Source organism: Melanerpes formicivorus, unplaced genomic scaffold (genome assembly GCF_026170545.1).
Source record: "Melanerpes formicivorus ecotype bairdi unplaced genomic scaffold, bMelFor1.0.p_v2 SCAF_1, whole genome shotgun sequence".
Lineage (NCBI taxonomy): Eukaryota > Metazoa > Chordata > Aves > Piciformes > Picidae > Melanerpes > Melanerpes formicivorus.
Genome location: NW_027142353.1, coordinates 19218924 through 19238010, shown reverse-complemented (window position 1 = coordinate 19238010; position 19087 = coordinate 19218924). Strand labels below are relative to the sequence as shown.

Here is a 19087-nt window from a genome sequence, read left to right as displayed (position 1 = left end):
GAGAGGGTATAGGTGTCCAAACAGGTTAAACAGAATTTGTCTTAGACTGCTGTGCCTTCGCCTGTCCACAGTCTTGGAAGTCTCCTGTGGGCTTATTTAAATTGTTTGCCTACAGCCAGAAAATGAGTAAGCAGTGTATTTATATGAATAAACAGCCCAACTATCAGGTCCGTGTGCAATATTCCTGAGTAGTTACGATGAATGTCACTTTTCATTGTGGTTACACTGACTGCACAGGCTGCTTCTGCAGATTCCTACATCAATTCATGATGTTCAGCAGCTTGTAGAGCCAAGTTTTAATGTGTCTAGTAACTGGTTTTGTTCTGCAGGGAGCCTTACAGCCCTTTGCACTTTGCCTTATTTCTTATCTATGTTGTTTGCTTTTGTTACTTACCTGTTTATTAAGAATGGTCACCTTTCTCATTTCCTTGATCTTCAGTATTTTCAAGGAAAAATGTCTCTCATGTCTGAAGTATTATGTAACTCTGAAACTGTACTGAACATAATGTGTATGAAAGACCCTGGATAGTATAGGTACATCTTATTGTGGAAAATCTATTCTTGGAGCTATGCTGATGTGACTAAGTGTGAAATAAGGGCATTCCTTCAGATTCTTGAGACTGAAAATTGAACAGCGTGGATGCAAGGTTCATCCAATTGTAATTTACAGCCCAGTTCTAGGATGCCACTTCAAACTGTCAAGGTTTCAGAGATGTTTGTGTGGGTAGAAATGGGAGAGATGAAGCTTGGGAATTTTTTGTTTCAGTTCATATTGAATACTTCAGTCTGTTTATGGTTTGACATCGAATTTGTTGTTAGTATACTTCCAAAGCCAGAGAAATGTGTTGAGTTTGCTTTCCAGTCTTATTTATATTTTTTTATGGTGTTGGATTGATTAATTTTTTTTTCTCCAATGTTTGTTTTGTCATTTTAGTGGACATTGAACTATTCAGTGATCAAAGCTTTAAGAAACAGAAAAAGCAAGAATCCGAAATGGCAAAGAATGTCAATTTCTCTGAAAACTGGGCAGTCACATAAAAGCTACCTTGAAGTGGAATAGTGTATGTGGAAAAACTGTCAGGAAATATTTCTCTGCTATGAAGGAAGCTATGTATTTTTTTTCATTCAGACCAATACACACCTAGAAGTACTGTTCACACCTCCAGTACTGTGTCCAGTTCTGGGCCCCTCAGTTTAGGAAGGATGTTGACTTGCTGGAATGAGTCCAGAGGAGGGCAACAAAGTTGGTGAGGGGTTTGAACCACAAGCCCTATGAGGAAAGACTGAGGGAGCTGAGATTGCTTAGCCTGGAGGAGAGGAGACTCAGGGGTGACCTTATCACTCTCTACAACTACCTGAAGGGAGGTTGTAGACAGGCTGATGATGGTCTCTTCTCCCAGGCAGCCAGTACCAGAACAAGAGGACACAGTCTCAGGCTGTGCCAGGGGAGGTTTAGGTTGGATGTTAGGAAGAAGTTCTATACAGAAGGAGTGATTGCCCATTGGAATGGGCTGCCTGGGGAGGTGGTGGAGTCACCATCATTGGAGGTTTTCAGGAGACTTGATGGGGTGCTTGGTGCCATGGGTTAGTTGTTTGGGTGGGTTGGATTGGTTTATGGGTTGGATGCGATGATCTTGAAGGTCTCTTCCAACCTGATTTATTCTAAATAAATAAAGAATGGATGTAAAAATGCATAATTTAATAAGATCCCCAAAGCAAATAATTTAATTGAAGCCCTTGAATCCAGTTTGCTGTGGTATTATCAATCTTTTAGCAGATACAGCTTTTTCCAGGGGGTGCACAGGGCATTTTGCTCATTTTAGTATAGATATCTCAACAATTTTCTTGCAGTGTGGGATTAAAAGAATGATGAACTGTATTAAGTAGGAAAAGAAAATTGAATTAAGGAAAGGAAAATCAAATTAAGAGCTCCTAGTTCTAAAATCTTCATGTCTCTGTGATCAGAAATACCTGTTCTATTGTTACAAATACTTTGTTATTTAATCACCCTTGAGTGTGAGAAAGTTTTGATACTTTCTTTCAGTCTGTGCATTTTCATATCTTAGTTCAGCTGCCCATCTGAATTAGCTCTTGATGAAAATCTAAGTGAAAGAAATTGATTCCTAGTAATTGTAGTTTACTAATGTGTTTTTTTCAAAATTCTAATATGTTATCTTGCTTCAATTTGTGCATAGGGTACGTTCTTAGTAAGAGAGAACTGTTTATAGTCTGAAAGTTTTAATTAACATAAACTAGTAATTTGTAGTGAAATTCTGTCCTAATATGAAGAATGCTGAGAGCAGTACAAATGAAAAACCTCCATGACTGAGTTGATATATGTACAGCATGTACTTGCACTCAGCTGCTCATTTTTCCTCAACAATACTCTTTCCCTGTTGGTTGAGCAACAGCAATTTATGAGCTTGAAAGCAAAACTGGCAGTTTGAAAATGTATCACCTCAATACAGTTTTCATCCTACTGGTTAAATGAAAAGGGGTAAGAATCTTAATTTTTATATCGAAACTTGCATTCTGGAAGCAGTTTGCATGGGTCTTGGACAAAATGACCTTTGAGGGTTCCTTCCAACTGTCAATCTATATTACAAATATTTTCCATGTTCTTTTGAAATAGAAAGCCCATGCAGAAATGTATGTTCTCAAACTTTTTATAGTTGATGTTGAGAGCTCAATGTGCAAAAGTATGTTATAGAATATACAGACAGGAATAGAAATGCATATTTGATGCTTCGCATGGTGTGGTGTTGTACAGTATTTATCTACTTAATGAGACATCCTTTTTAAGGCAGGGAAGTCATGCTACGTGTTTATTAGGCTGAAAGTTGTTTTAGTACAGGAAGTTGTGGTCTCTAGCCAGGTGAGGGTTGGTCTCTTTTCCCAGGCAATCAGCACCAGAACAAGAGGACACAGTCTCAAACTGCACCAGGGGAGGTTTAGGCTTGAGGTGAGGAGAAGGTTCCTCACAGAGAGAGTTGTTAACTGTTGGAATGGGCTTCCTGGGGATGTGGTGGAGCCACCATCCCTGGAGGTGTTCAAGAGGGGACTGGATGTGGCACTTGGTGTCATGGTTTAGTAGTCATGAGGTGTTGGGTGACAGGTTGGACTTGATGATCTTTGAGGTCTTTTCCAACCTTATTGATTCTATGATTCTATCAGTAACTGTTGTGTTTCTTATTGCTGTGTTCATTTGGTGTAATCAAACTGGTCATTCAAACAATATCTTTTTTCTTTAAGGAGCTGAGTGTGGAGTAAATGCAGAAGTAGAAAAGCAACTTGAAATGGGAAAGAAGTTATTGGCTGCTGGACAGCTAGCAGATGCTTTGTCTCACTTTCATGCAGCTATAGGTATGTATTTCAGGAGATGACAAGTGACTCTTGTAGTGGAATACCTTTGTCTGAATTTCTGTTATGTTTTTCTGCTGTTTACTTCATGAAGTATCTTGATTTCTTGCAAATCCATGAGTCACAGGAGTTGGGGTGACTTTATGCAGCAATGTTAAACTTGGACAGGAGCCAGCAGAGATGCAGTAGAATATCTATCTATTCTTGGGCTTTGATAAATGGAAACAGTAATATTGTATGAACACTGTCACCACTGTTCTGCAAGCTAGCTGCATGAAAACAATTACAATTGACTGTGGTATCATTTGACAGAGTACTCCCTTTATCTAATCCCATCAAGATTAGATTTTATCTTTATGAAGTTTGCTGAAGTATGTCTTTGAAAGGTTGTGTTTATCCATGCTTTGTTCTTGTCCAGGAACCTAAAAAATTCAATACTTAAAGTAGTCTATTTAGCAGTGGGTGATACCTCTGAAACTGATTCTATAATCTGAGATACTGCACTGCTAGTGAAGAGTATCTTAGCTATCCTTTTCTTATACTCAGCAATTTTGTTCTGCATTTTCAGCAAACTAAGGAATTAAATGTCTGCTCCTCTAAACTTTAAAGCAAGTTTACTGGTTTAAATCCTTGGGTTGAAGCACAGGCAGACCAGTAAAGACTGTTAATAGTACAATTTCTCAACTGTGTGCTTTTGTTTATTTTTTTAAAATTGTTGCTTACAATGTGTACATGTGCAGCATTTTCTCAGGGAAGAATAGCACCAAAGTGCTAGACAGAAATGATTCATGCTATTGAGACTTTCCTATTTATGCTGTAGTCTAGCAGTGATATGTAAATGAACTATCTACTGGGTTTGAATTATTAATATTTTTTGTGAGTTCTCAAAGGTTTCTTTCCATTGTGTAAAGGGAGTGGAGTTAGAAAACAACTTTTTCTGTGATATGGAAGCTTCTCATTCCACCAGGAGGTGGTCTGTTGCTCCTTTAGCCTCTTGTGTAGCTGCCAAAGCATTCCTGTGGGATCTGAGCAGAGCAATATTACAACATGTTTTGTGCCTTTTTTTATTAGTTGGCTACGTTTAACTTTCATGGAGGCAGTGGTGTGAGCTGGGGTGCATAGTGAGTTGCCTTCAGAGTGAAACCCTCTGTTTATCCAGTAGCACTTAAGCAGATGGTGGAACTATGGCTTGACCACCTCTGTTGTGACCTTGCTGGGATTTTTAGTTGGATGTTGATTGGAGCCTGATTGCTTGAACATTCGTTAGACTTCTTTCTTCTTCGTATTTTGTCGTAACGAAAGGATTTTAAGCACAGTTTGCTTAATGTGTTTGTAGGGGAGAGGTTTCTTTAATGCTTTTTTTTTTTCACCTGTACTGCATCACTGTAGACTGTGAAGCAAATAGATGTGACTCAGCCAGACTTTCCCCCCACCCCCAAACACCTAAAATGAAAGCAAGCCACTGCTTTCTCTCTTTTCAGTTTAATTTTTAATTATTTCCTTAATTCTATGAAGTCAGTGGCTTATGCATTCTCTTTGGGTAAATGTCAACTGCTGGGGAACTATGAGGCAAAACCGTCAGAAAGGTCATCATCTGGTGCTGGAATATGCTTTCTGAGTTAGCTCTTTGCTATCTTTCATCTTATGTGTATTAGTAAAGTTTCTTAAACTCAACTCTTGATTCATGCTTACTCTACACATTCAGTTGCATGCAATATGACTTAATCACAGAAGCATAGAATGGTTTGGGTTGGAAGGGGCCTTAAAGATCATCCAGTGCCAATGCCAAGTTGTTTCCTGTTAGTTGGCGTTTGGTGTGGTGTGGGGTTTTATTTGTTTGTGTGGGGTTTGATTTTGTTGTTGTTTGGTTGTTTTCTTTTTGAGGTAATAACATTTGAATTTACATCCATAATGCTGCCATACCAGTTGGTATATAATATGGAGGTTATTCTTAAATTTCACTGCTGGACATGAGCGTTTTCACAGCCAAGATACTGTAGAGGAAGAGGGCAGATATTTTTTCCATTGAGAACTGAATTAGTGTTCTGGTAGTGGAGGCAGCTAGCTGTGAAGCACGGTTACTGACCGTAAGATTTTTGGCAGTGTTATTTCTTCCATTTGTTTTAAAATTTGGCTTTCACCTTAGCTGAAGGGAAGAAGATAAATACTTGTTTTGTTCCTCAGGTTTGGATGTTCTTGTTGACATCTGGATTGGTGATTTTTAATTTTTTTTTTTTTAAATTTTGTTTTTAATAATGTCACAGTAAAAAGGTCACTGTCTTTTACTGTGTATGATTGTTTGGGTGCTCCAAGCTGCCTTTCCCTGAGAGCCCATATTGACTGTTACCTTTTTCTTTTACCTGCTGCGTAGAGAAGCATATTAGGAAATTTCTTCTTGATTTCAGAGGCTGATGTTTGTGTCCTATAAGAGTGTCACACACTCTAACCTAGAGAGCATTAAAACGGCTGAATCTTGGATAATTGGCCAGCAGACAACAGGCTATCTGTGTGCCTTGAAGTTAACCTTCAGGTTTTGATAGCATACGTGCATTTGTATGCCATTGAGAGGGGTTGGTGGCCACACAGAATATTAAAGAAGTTGCTTCTGTTTCAGTGGATGGCTTATAAGATTTATCTGTCTGACAACATTGGACTAATATATAGGTCATTTGGGGATTGTTTGCTTGGATCTTACATCATAGTATCATTCAGGGTAGGAAGGGACCACAAGGATCATCTAGTTCCAACCCCCCTGCCATGGGCAGGGACACCCCACACTAGATCAGGCTGGACAGAGCCTCATCCAGCCTGCTCTTAAACACCTCCAGGGACGGGGCCTCGACCACCTCCCTGGACAACCCATTCCAGGGTCTCACCACTCTCATGGGGAAGAACCTCCTCCTCACATCCAGCCTGAATCTCCCCACCTCCAGCTTCATTCCATTCCCCCTAGTACTATCACTACCTGAGATCCTGAGAAGTCCTTCCCCAGCCTTCCTGTAGGCCCCCTTCAGATACTGGAAGGCCACAATTAGGTCACCTCGGAGCCTTCTCTTCTGCAGACTGAACAGCCCCAGCTCTTTCAGTCTGTCCTCATAGGAGATATGACAGACTGGAAGTGTCCCATTGATTTCAAATGTATGTTTGCAGTTGGAGATAAAGGGTTAGTATGAAGTGGCTATTTTCCTGTATGAAGCAGAGAAACTTGTTCATGTTTCACCGTTGGTACTCTTTATTACTTGTTATTTAACAAGAAACACCGTTATCCAAGCAATATCTGATATTACAAATATTATGTCTTATAAATACCATTTTATTTTCTGGTTGCTTAAAACTCAGATAATATATTTTTAGTCATTAAAGTTTCACTGTACCAGAAGTTTCATTTGCTTTGAAATTGTGTTCTGATTACTGTTTCTTCACTTCTAGAGGGAGACTCTGATAACTACATTGCTTATTACAGAAGAGCCACAGTATACTTAGCCATGGGCAAATCTAAAGCAGCAATTCGTGATTTAAGTAAAGTGGTTGAATTAAAGCAGGACTTCACATCAGTAAGTATTGCTGGAATTGAAAATGGTTCAAGCATAAAAAAGCTGATTCAAAGAAGGTCGTTATTTCAGATTTGGCTAAATGGAAATAGAAAAAACATTATCACTCAGAGGACTTTAAGTAGGATAAAATAATAGCAGTGGTGTATGTGCTTGAATTAGCAACTGTGAGTACAGCTTAGCCAGTTATTCTAACAACTAACAGTGGTTCTATTAAGTTCATGTTCCTCACGGGTTTGTGTTAAACACTTTCTATTTCTCTCTTGTGGTTATTCTCCCCTCAATCATCAAAGCTATGCCATTTGAGAGAGAGGAGGAGGAGAAGGAGTGCACAGATGCCTCTTTTTCTTCTATCTTAATCAGCTTTTGATTTGAGGCATCTCTTCTACGCACGAGCTGTCCTGTCTCACTGCCTTCCTATGGGGCTGTTGAAAGTTCTGATTTGCTTGCCTCTTGCTCACTTCTGCATGCTGTGTGTGGAAACTGCCTCACTAGAAGGAGGTCCTCTCTATCCAATTCTGTCATCTCCCTTTGCATGGGCAGTGGCATATCCTACATAGCTTACAATGAAGGAGCATATACTAAATTAATTGCATGGAAATACAAGTCAGAATCTTCAAAATCACGGATTGACTTTTTTTACATAGCTTCTGTTACTCAGAAAATATGGCAGAAGAATTAAATGTGGGAATTCTTTGTTATTTCTGCCAATTTCTTAATCTCTAATCAGGAAGGTGGTGTAAGATAAACACTCACTTTATTTTATTTAGCTTTTTGAATGACCTGTTTCCATGAGTTAGAGCTGCTCATAAAAACTGGTTGCTTTTTGTCCTTCAGTTCTGGTGCAGACTGATCTTCACCAAAGAGTCCTCGTACAAACACCTAGAAGACAATGGGTGTTGAGATTTCTGTTTCAGCTTGTCAGCTGTAGTAAAATGAAAGGGGTTTTTTGTTATTTTTCCAGGATAAAGGAAGCTGAAGCTTGTGTTCATACTTGACTTAATGCCAATTTGTAAATCAAAAGAACTTACGTTTCATTTCAGGCAAGATTGCAGAGAGGACACTTACTGCTCAAGCAAGGAAAATTTGATGAAGCAGAGGATGACTTTAAAAATGTGGTAAGTTGGAGGCCTGAGTTGAACTGTGTCACTGCTTTTAAAGTTGTGTTCTTTGCCAAGGTCTCATCTGAACTCTCGTGCTCTAGAGCACATGTATATGTATTTCTGGGTTTGTCTTTACTGTTCTTTAAAGGTATTGTAGCTCAGCCATCTTGTATGAATAAATGACTGAAAAAGTTGTAATGCACTGATGGAGATGAAATAATAAGGTGTTTCATGAAGTAGCTAAGCACTTTGAAAAGTCTTTGTGTGTGTGATCTCTGCTTCATGACACCTATTCTAGGGAGCAACTGTCATTCAGGAAGAAAGGGTAAGTGATGTGGGACTCAAAGTATGTAATTGAATCCTGCTTTATGTCACTGTATTCAGGTAACCCTGGAAATCACTAGGGGAAGACTCATGGATCAGCCTTTGACGGTTGATTGTGTAAGCATCCTGGGCTCTGAATTTAGTCACTGGGCTATTAAAATCAATGAATTTCAGTGACACACATGTCTTTGTCTTACCATCTGTGAAAGAGTTCTCCATCTTTCACAAATGTGCTGACAATACTTTCTTTCCATGATCAGGAAGCACCCATAGTTCCCATGCAAATGCAGTTGTTTTTCACTGTTCCAGTGGACTCTTTTTGATGAGGAATTAATTAGTTACATGTACCACAGGTGCCAATAGGTCCTACTTTCTCTAATATAAAAGGCAGATGCAGCTGTGCCGAAGCACTGCAAGGCAGGAACCTCAAAGCAAGGCACAACCTCATAACTTACCCATGAAAGCTGAAAGCAGAGCCTGATCCCAAGTAAAGCATGGCATAACCCTGCAAGCTACCCAGTAAACCTGAAAGCAAAGCCCAGTCCCCAGCAAAGTGAAGCTAACTTATCCTAAACACCCTATAAGAAACACAGTGGTACCAAAGATTGCAGAGTGGTGGAGCTGACTGTCTCCAATCCATGCAGGCGTCCCTGCGAGACCAAGTCTTGTCTTGTTGGATTGGAGAAGTGCCAGCCCCTGCCAGTAGCAATCTTCAGGTTTCTTAAGGGTCCCGTGTCCTGTGACATCGGGCCGGGATGTCACAGGAGGTTAGGTCTTGAAGCCAAAGCCCCTCCCATATTTTGCAATCGTGTTATGTAACTTCTCACCCTACTACTCATGTGCGCAGCCTGCTTAGGGGGTCGCACGATCCCTGTCCAGCGATAGGCTTCCTCATCTTCATCTCCCTCAGGTCCATTAGCAGTCAGTTGAGAGCTTGATGGTCTTCTGCAGTCAGCTCAGGATATCAACACATTCAATACATTCCCATCCCCACTTAGTTCCATAAACAGAGGAAACCTACAGATATGTCTTACCGTGCACCTGGCGGCTTCTGGTCAAACACCAAGCATTCCCAGACACCCCTGGGCAGCTGGGCACAAACACCGATTATTCCCAGGCAGCCTGTGGCAGCTGGGTATTCCTGATCAAACTCCAATTAATTATTCACTGCTACAAACCTGAAACTCACTTGTGTGATGGTTTTTTTCTTTCAATGGGTATTTTGTGCATTGAGCCTCACACTGCAAAAAGAAACTTCTAACCCCAGAATATGTTAGAGAGTATGTATGACACAACGCAGTTATACTGTATGCTTTGCAGGATGGTTTAGAGGAATGACTCCTGCAGGTATAAATGCAGCAGGTCTTTGTGTTTGTAGCATACTTGCAATAGCTTAGTCTGAAATTCATGCAGCAGTGGCTCCTCTAGCTGCTGCTTCTTCTAGAAGTTTTAGTAGTGTGTGGTCTGCAGTTGTACTTCTGATTGATCTAGTTGCAGTGCAGCTCTGCTGTTTCCAAGTATGGCTCAGCTCTGATTGAGGCCATAGCTGCTGCAGTATCAATTACATAATGTCAATGCTGATTCTGAGTCTGTATATGCATCTCTTTGCACTTACAGTTTCTTGAAGTATGCTTAATGCTACATATGGAAATGCTTCCCCAGTCAACTGCCAAGTAGATTGCCCTTTTTCCAAAACAACTGCAAAAATTTAGATTGCTGCCTGTGGGCAAATAGCTCAGTCTTCAGTCAGGTTTTAAACATGAAGTAGGACAGTTTCTTCTTAGAAGATGGTTTATGAAGATACTCCCACTTCCCTTGGTTTTGCAAACAATACTGCCTGTGTACTTGGAAAATATGGCAAGTGGAGTGTTTGAGGAGCAGAGTTTTCAGTTAAGTACAGTTTATTCAAGCAAAATAGGCCAATATTGAAGTCATCCTTTGTAACAGATTAATTTATTCAAAGGAGGGAAGGGATTAAGTTATGCGTTCCTTGAATCTTTAAGTGAAATACATATTGTATTTGAGATACTGCCTTGTGTTCTTCTAGTTCTTTCAGACAGCCAGTCTGATTATTCTACCAGTTCTTTACATGTCTAAAATACCTGCTGTGCTCTGGCGGCATGTTTGCATTTAAACACAAAATTAGTCATAACACTGTGAAATGTATTAACATTCTGTGTTACTTTGGTGTGGGTTGGGAGGATTGTTGTTTTGTTTGGTTGGTTGATTTGGGGTTGGGTTTATTTTTCTTGGTAAATTAGAGGGGAGGAGGGAAGGAGGAAGGTTGATAGGTTAGTTACTGAACTGCTTTCTAAATGATTACAAGACATCAAGACCCTCTTTGACTTGTATTTTAAGTGAATTGCCAAGAAGCCAAAAGAAATAAGTTGTACCTTGAGATGAAAGGTTTTTTTCTACTACTAGGGTGGATACAGCACAAAGAAATGCCAATGGGATCTCAGTAGGTTGTAGGCTACAAGTTAATTGTGGACTTGATTATCTAAAGTTGTACCTTTTACATGTGAACAGAGTATGTAGTCTATGATTCTGCTCTTCAGCTGAGTAAATGTAGGTCAGGATCTGAACAGTCCTTTTGCCTCTCTGTTGGCCGGGTATCATCTAACTAGGATGCTCTCATTCTGGGTAAGCACATAGCAAGCACATCAGTAAACTTTGGTGTCAGATCTGGAGCTAAATCTGAGTTAAATTGGGGCCATTCTGCATAACAGTGAATAGGCTCTAAATCTGCATTTGCTGTGAATCAGTAGGCATGCAGAGACCTGGTCATATGCTGTAGTCTGCAAGAGTTGAATATTGTGGAGAGTTGGGGAGTATTTAACAAACCAAAACAAACCTTCACCTATTCATTGCCCTTCCTGAAACGGAAGCCATGATTTGAAGAAAAATAATTCACTTGCTTTACTGTGCAGTGTTTCAGGATGTTGCCTAGAATAGGTAGTCCTAAGGGTGTTAGAATCTTACAGGAATGAATTGCAGGGTGTTAAATATGAGTGGTTTTACTGTCAGTGTTGCTTCTTTCCTGAAGAAATAGTTTTGTCTGTGGGCTTTCTTCTAGTAAAACCAGCCTTGTTTGAAGTGATTCTAGGATGAGAGTGTTTGTTGGTTTGAGTCAGGTGTTGTCTTCAAAGGAGTAGCTAAGATTTTATAGTATTCCCCACTTCTGACTTGGAGAAACCAAGTCAGGCTGTGGCAACTAAGGAGAGCAATTTTGCTTGGACTTGGACTACTCAAGGACGGACGTGTAGGAGTGAGCTGGCTTGTAATTCCTCATATGACACTTGCATTAAGAATCAGTGTCACCAGCGCTGCTTTCTGCGCCTACCAGAACTGTCAGGCGATTGATGTAATAAGCTACTTGTAAAATTCCTGTTCTCTCACAGCATATTGCAGAAGTCTATTGAATCCCAGTGGTGACTCTGAAAAGCTGGGGTTTGGGTTTTTTTTAATTCCTATTCCTCATCTTGTAGTCATGCTTCTTGAAATACATCTCAGCAGTTTAGTAGATGCAGTTATTTTTGAGGGAGAGAAAGAGTAAGACAAATTCAGCCCATCCTAAATGGAGGAGAGAATGACAAGTAAACTGTTCCAATTTCTAACAGCAGAGGTTTTGTGTAGAGCTTAAAGGAATCACTGAAACTCTTAATGAAAACCCCCAATCCTTTAGTTTATACTTGTGAAAGGAAAATTTCATACACTTGAATTATTTCTCTGTAGTTTTGTAGTCTGTTGAAGCAAAGTTTCTTGAGCACTCTAAATGCCTTTGTAGTTACATGATTGTTATGCAGAGCACTCTAATTTTGGAAGTTTCTGACCCCTTGTGGCATATTGGCACTGGCTGTCTTGTGAGACAGCATCAGTGAGAGCAGGCAGTGGGAATGCCTGCCTGGGAAGGATGGGAATAGCCCTTTCAGGAGCAGAGTTTCTTGAAACCCGGCCTTCAGACACAATTTTTTTTCTTCCTTTTTTTTTCCTCTTCTCTGTACTCCCCTGCTGGCCAAAATTAATCACGAGGTTTAGATAGATGGAGGGTGTGGTTCAGACTTTCTGTGCCATGGCATGTTAAGCAGTACTGCATTTCAAGAAACCTTTCTTTTTGGGCAACAGATGCATGAAGTTCCTTATGTGGGCCGCACAGGTTTTTTTGGTCTAACAATACAGATTCACAATTCATTAATCTTTAGAAGCTCTTTAGCTGAGCTGCAAAAGAAAAATCTAACAGTTTGGAAATCTGGGACCTCTAGATGGTGACACAACTTTCAACAGGTGTCAGCTGAGTGGTCTAATTCTTGTGTTCAGAGTGCCCAGGATGGAATGGGGATTAAGCAGAAGTCCTTGGGTGACTTTAGAAAGTCATTGCACACAGTATACGAATAGTATTTGTTCCTTTGCTCCAACATCAGTTGAGTGTCCATATGTTTTTTAATATTAAGTTGTTTCTGTTTTAATTAGAAGTTTCTTAATAACCAAAGTCAACAGGACAGATCTGTGTGCACTTCAACACTCATGTCTAAGACCTCAGCCCACAGAAGCCCTGTAATATTTATTTTATCTTTAAGCATGTGATTTCTTTGTGCATTTTTTTTTTTTAGTGAAAATAGGAGGACTGTTGATATCCTTTGATTGATGGAAGGCTTTCTGAAGAGGTGAAAAAGTGATGCAAGTTCTGGCAGCCTTTAGTATATGCATTGTAATATTGTCTGTGACCCTGCTTGTGTCCTAGAGAAAATGAAAATTATTTGAGTGGCTGAATTCTGTAAACAGAACTCTGTCTAGTCTACTGGAAAGTGTGGAAAGGATGGAGTTGTCATATTTCTTTTAAATGATTTCCCTTTTTTTTTTAGCTTGACTGTAATGCTCACACTTGCTGTTTGTTGAATAAATACTGTAAATTGAAGTGTCCTAAATATGCAATTCTGTCTCCCTTGGAGGCGTAAAAAGTTAGAAGCTGGAAAAGGGTGGTTCCACTTCCAGCTCCACTAGATGTCAGCCAAGACCAAGTGACTGAGCACTGTACATCTACAAATTGTGTTCTACTCTGGAGAAACCCTTGGCTGTTTCAAAAATACACTAGAGAGTAGTTCTCTGTGGTTGGTTGGTAAGTGTAATAAAACTATCTTAGATGTAGGTGAAGGAGACTATCTTACAGCACTGTGAGTTAGCCTCATTTGGGTATATGAAGGTCTCTAAACCAGATTGAAGTGACATTTAAATTGTTTCCAAATGCATTCCTCTGTGGTTCTGTGATCATCTGTGGCTTTCAGGGTAAAGAATAAAAGGTATTTAAGTGCTTCCTTGCATTTTTTCCATCCATCTTAACATTACAGCTGTGTTACTTAATACATTGCTTTGCCAGTGCAGAACTTTCCTTTGTGCAGTGTTCTTGAGTTCATGGTGTCTTGGTCCAGAGGGGGAAGGAAATTCTGTTATTTTTGAACTTTCCCATGTTATGAAATTATAGACACAAACAAGGCCAAAATATTAACAGCAAGGCTACTTATAAACAGAATAAAGTGGATGGAACAGAAGAAAAGGGGGGGGAATGGAGAGAGAGGGGGAAAGGAATTATATTACCACCCTCCCTGCCAGCCCCAAGACAGTTTGGGTCTGTGGAGGAAGGGTGCTGCTGCATCCTTGTTGGCTTGTGCTTTCTGCCCTGGAGGAGGGGAGGGAGAGATCCCAAAGTCCAAATCCTTCTCTGAGCAACCTCCAACATGTGGTGTCTTCAGTAAAGATGTCTTTTGTCTTCTCCATGAGTTGCAGCAGGCAGAACTTAAGGCAGAGGGATGGTTCCTCCTGGTCTGCTGTCTCCAGGCTACATGGTTATGTCTGTGTCTGTCCTTTTCTCTCCTTGAGTTTTATTCTCCTGAGGAGGCGTTGCTCAGGTATTTTATACAGTTTTTCAGACACAGGTGTGGTTTGTTCGGGGTCTTTTTTAGGTATGTGTCTAAGTATTGTCCACAGGGCATAGCAGGTAGCAAATCCATTGTCCTTTTCACCATCCTCCCTTCCTGGGGTAGCTGATGGGTAGAGATGATCTTGTCTGTGCACATTCCAGACAGTTACCCAGTGGTGTCTGCCCATGACACATTTCTGTTGTCTGGAAGCAAAGGTGATTTTATATTTGTTGATTCACATCAAGAGAGACAAGTTTTAGTTTCTTACACACGGGTATCTTGATGTTGGATAACATGGATGCTCCGTCAGTTCCCCTCAGAATGTTTTTCATCTTAGACCTAACAAATTTCTTCTCATTGCCTTTATTTACTAACTGGCATCAGTTTGAAAAGCAAGGAAATAAAACAGCTTTAGAATGTGTGGATATATGCCTAATTTAGTGGCACTGGATGACTGTAAGCAGGTTATGGAAACTGTGTGTCTAACACTTTTGGCTTGTAACAGTATTCTGATCTTTAAACAACAGTGTTAAAGAGGTTTTCAAGCGGATCATGGCTGTTTATAGTACATACTAAGAGATTCAAATGCTATAGATTAATTGCCTGTTCATCTTTAATCTGTACCTTTGAGTACAGAGGATTTTGAGTTGTTTTTGTTGTTTTTTGTTTGTTTTGTTTTCTCAAGGTTGTAAGTGGTCTTCATTAGAATTCCTGTACTAAACGATCAACTTTTCCCTGTGTTGTTGATGAGCCATTGCAAAGGAATGTGTAGAATTATGTAGCTGCAAAGCAAGGCAGATCGTGGTAAGCCATCGTGGTAAACTTAGACGTTTTGTAAAGCGTTCCTGTGCTTCTTCAAAATAAAAGATCCTGAAGCAGAGAGTTCTTACTGTGTTTAATGGGTAGGAGGCAGAAAGGTAATATTGCAAAGTTTTGTCTCAAGTCCTTGAGATAAAGTTCTCAAAGAGGCCAACTTCCTTACGGAGAGTAATGAGAGTAAAGACAGATACACTTGGGAGTGCTTTTAAAGCATAACTTGATAAATCAAATGGGAATAACACTTTTTATGTTGGTGTGGTTTTTTTTTTCCCCTTTTAGTCTTGCTTACTTGAACAGAGGGAAGAGTGGGGTTTGCTTACCCTAAGGTGTGTTTTTCCCCTATACTGTGTCTAGGCTATAAAGTAAAACAGCATGTATAAGCTATTCCTGTATACTGGGCTTTGATTCCTGTAAAGGAATTAGGTGTAAATTTGGCAGGAGGTTGGTTGTGAATGAAAGCTTCTGTTAACAGATGGCTAGCTCTTGCAACTGAAGCTGCAACTAATTTAGTGTTCTAGTCCAAATGTAGTAAACCTCAAAGACTGTGCTGAGAACATGTTCACCAGTAGCAGCATGCTTGTCCATCAGAATTGAGCAGAGCATAGCCTCTGACTCTGTGTTGTGAGGCCATCGATGAAGGATGTAGAGGAGTGTGCAGATTGCTATACTAGTGTATAGTGTATTAAATTCAGCTGGATGGCTTTCAAAATACTTTGCTACTTTCTTGGAAGCTCAGCACTTAGTGTGAGCAGTTGTTCTGAGTTGTCATACCCAAGCTTACTGCTCCACAGAAAAAGGAGAAACAATTGAAATATGATTTGTAATTGATAGTGAAGTGGTAGTTGTCTGATCACAGAGCAAAAAGGAAAATAAAAAGGGGGAAGTAAACCAAAATTAAAATATCAAACTGCATCACATTTCCAGTTTGGTGGGGTTTTTTTTGTTGTTTTTTTTCTGGGAGCTGAATGGGTGGGTTCTTTTAACATCACTGAGTAAAACCTCATAGTAGTATGCTAATTAGTTATTAAGAGCTTCTGAGTGTGTATCTTGGCCATACTGGAGCACAGAAAGGCTTTCATGGCTTCAGTTTGAATGATAGCTTTCATTGTGAACTGGACAGATTATACTACATAAAATTTGTGTGGAGTTTTTCACTCAAATGGTCTTTATTACTGTTGGACTTACTATATGCTTGTAATATTGCTTTCCATATTCCTCTGATGCTTCGCTCCAAATAAATTACAAGAAACATACTGTGTGTCTAAGGAGTGCAGTAGTATCATGAGATAAGTTTAAGTGGAAGCATAAAGCTCATCCTTAGCAAAAGGTCTTTGTTTTTAAGAAAGGAAAACGCTGAGAAATTGAGGCAGAAATTTAGCAAGTCAGCTGCAATGGAAGAGTTCAAAACTTCAGAGAGTTTTGTACTCTCAAAACTTTCAAAATTACAGGTGCAGAAATTTGTTTCTACTGCAAGCTCCAGATTTGGGGAAGAGGATGCACAACATCTGTGGTTTATAGGCAGAGTTTCTGTTCTAACTAGAAGAAAAGATTTTTTTGAGACTTGTATTAGGAATCAGCCTACAAAGAAGAAATCTCTGATTGTATTTCTCTCTTGCTGAAAACCAGTGTAGGGAATAAAGGAGAATTTTCAGGTCTAAGTACGACTTGATTTTTTGTGAGAATAAAATGAAACAACTGCATAAGGTTCAAAAGGACTTAAAATGAAGAATTTAAGACAGAGGTGGGACTTGTGCATGGTTTTGATGTTGCATTTAGGCTTTTTCCTTTCATATGCTTAAGTGTTAGAACCAGGGGAAGTTTTGTTGAAGGAGTTCTGAGAGAAGATGTTGAATTACATTAGAGACTTAAGCACAAAATACGAGTGTTTGAAGAACTGATGAGAAAAAGGGAAGAGGCCACTTTTGGGCTACAGGAGGAAGGAAACAGTACTGCATTACTCTGAGGACTCAGTAACTTTAGTCAGCATTCTGTTTATAAAATTCAAGGCAGTGCAAATTTTTATTTTCAACCAAACAAAAGTAAGTTCAAATTCTGCTGAGCTGTCTCTTTTCAAACTTTGGAAGTCATAGAATGCATTGGGTTGGAAGGGACCCTTGAAGGTCATCTTGTCCAATCCTGCTGCAGTGAGTGGGGACATCTCTAGCTAGATTGGGTTGCTAGAGACCCCTCTACTCAACATGTTCAGGTATTTCACTGCCCTCATTGTAATGTCATTCTGATCAGCAACAAGTGTGAAGTCAGTGCCTTATTCAAACTACACTGATCTTGCAGACCATGTCTTGGCTTTGCGAAGAGCATGACTGAGACTCTTACTGGCCTATATTTGGCTTCCTGGGTGATACCAGAGTTACTTGTGACATTTTGTTACTTGTTTTGGGGGTTTGGGTTGGTTGGTTTGTTTTGTTGTGGCTGAGGTGTTTTTTGTTTGGGGTGGTTTTGGTTTTTTTTTTTTGTTCTCTGGTTTTTAATTTGAATACAAACCTGCCTAAACAAATGAAGGTTAGTACAATGTAACGCTTTCTAGTTACTTGGAGAGCAGTTTAAGAAAGTCTTTGCAGACAAAACTTCAATTTAAAAAAAATAAATCTACATATGAAGGGTAGAAATTACCAGCTGATCCTAGTTGAACCTTTCCCTGATCTGTACCATCTTAACTTGCTGCTGTAACCACTTTTATTTGGGGAAAATGTAGGAAACACAGCTTTACAGTAATACTGTCTGGGACGGGTAGCATCTGCTTCTGTCATGAATTTGAGAGTTGTGCTTAAAGTGAGATGTGCTTATGCTGTGTAGATACACTTTCTACTGGTGCTGAGGAGTCCAGTGTTTAGCAAGTGTCTGCAGAGAGAGTACAATTGAGAGATCCATGACTTACGGGGGGAGGTGACGACTGTTGTGTATGTGTTCAGTGCTAAATGATCAGGCGTGGTGGAGGAAGGAATTTGGTTTCTCTGACTTGTGACAATTTTTATAGAAACTAAAAATGTCTGGGGTTTTTTGAAGTTTGGAGTTGAAAATATTTCTTTCTAGTGGAATTTTAGAACTTACTTTGCTTTATTTGCAGCTTTAGACAGTTCTCCATGATATGATTGTTAATGGGACAAAATGATCTTTGAACAAGCACTTCAGTCTCTCTCTTTGCTAATGTTTGCAGCTGAAATCCAATCCTAGCAGTAATGAGGAAAAGGAAGCCCAGGCTCAGCTGACAAAATCTGATGAGCTACAGCGCCTGCATTCACAAGCATTATCTGCCTACCAGAAAGAGGATTATGAAGCTGCTATTTCTCTTCTTGATGAAATCTTAGCAGTAAGTGTTAAGTAAAATGGTACTGTGAAAGGAAAGTAAGAGTTCCTGTCTTGACATCTGTGTATTTTTATTTTAATAACAATGTAAGAAGACTTGGTATAATATGGTGCTCAGCAAGACAGAACCATACTCCATAATGAAGCTGGAGAGTGGAGAATGCTGAGCACTACCTGAAAAAGGTCATTACAATTGTCTGTAGTTGGGGTTAAAGATACAAGTTCAGCCAAACTTGGGCTGTGGATAATTTTCTTGTTCATACTTTCCTATTTTTTGGTTCTTGGGGAAGTTTGGAAAAAAAAAAATTGTTCTCCCACTAATGAAGATCTGTCAAATATAAGAGGTGCAGAGGTTTTTTTTCATTGCCTACATGCAGGCAATCTTTATGAGAAAATGAAGTAACAAAAGTTGAGAAAAATCACATAGTTAAAAATAGCCCTCTGGATTTTGGGCTTGTGTCTTAGATACCTCTACTTTTTGAGTCTTAATCAGTATAGGTAGTCAGTATAAATAACTCAATCATGTGGACATTTCCTGTGTCATATAGAAAAGTACATTAAAAGACAGTTGACTACCATGACTCTTCACACACAAATTAACAATTGACTTGGAATTTACAACATTCTAGCTTTTGGTGAAGAAGCTGCCAAGGTGTAGGAGTTTGTTTATGTGAAGGGAACACGGAAAAGC

At 39.6% G+C, this 19087-nt stretch overlaps 1 protein-coding gene across 1 annotated transcript in view; it reads left to right on the top strand.

The window, feature by feature from the left end:
* Positions 1-19087, top strand: part of DNAJC3 (DnaJ heat shock protein family (Hsp40) member C3) — a 42253-nt gene that overhangs the window by 3823 nt on the left and 19343 nt on the right. The window contains exons 2-5 of the mRNA XM_068168511.1: positions 3253-3363; positions 6790-6914; positions 7955-8029; positions 18248-18400. Coding sequence (XP_068024612.1) covers positions 3253-3363; positions 6790-6914; positions 7955-8029; positions 18248-18400 — 464 coding nt within the window. The remainder of the gene's footprint in view (positions 1-3252; positions 3364-6789; positions 6915-7954; positions 8030-18247; positions 18401-19087) is intronic.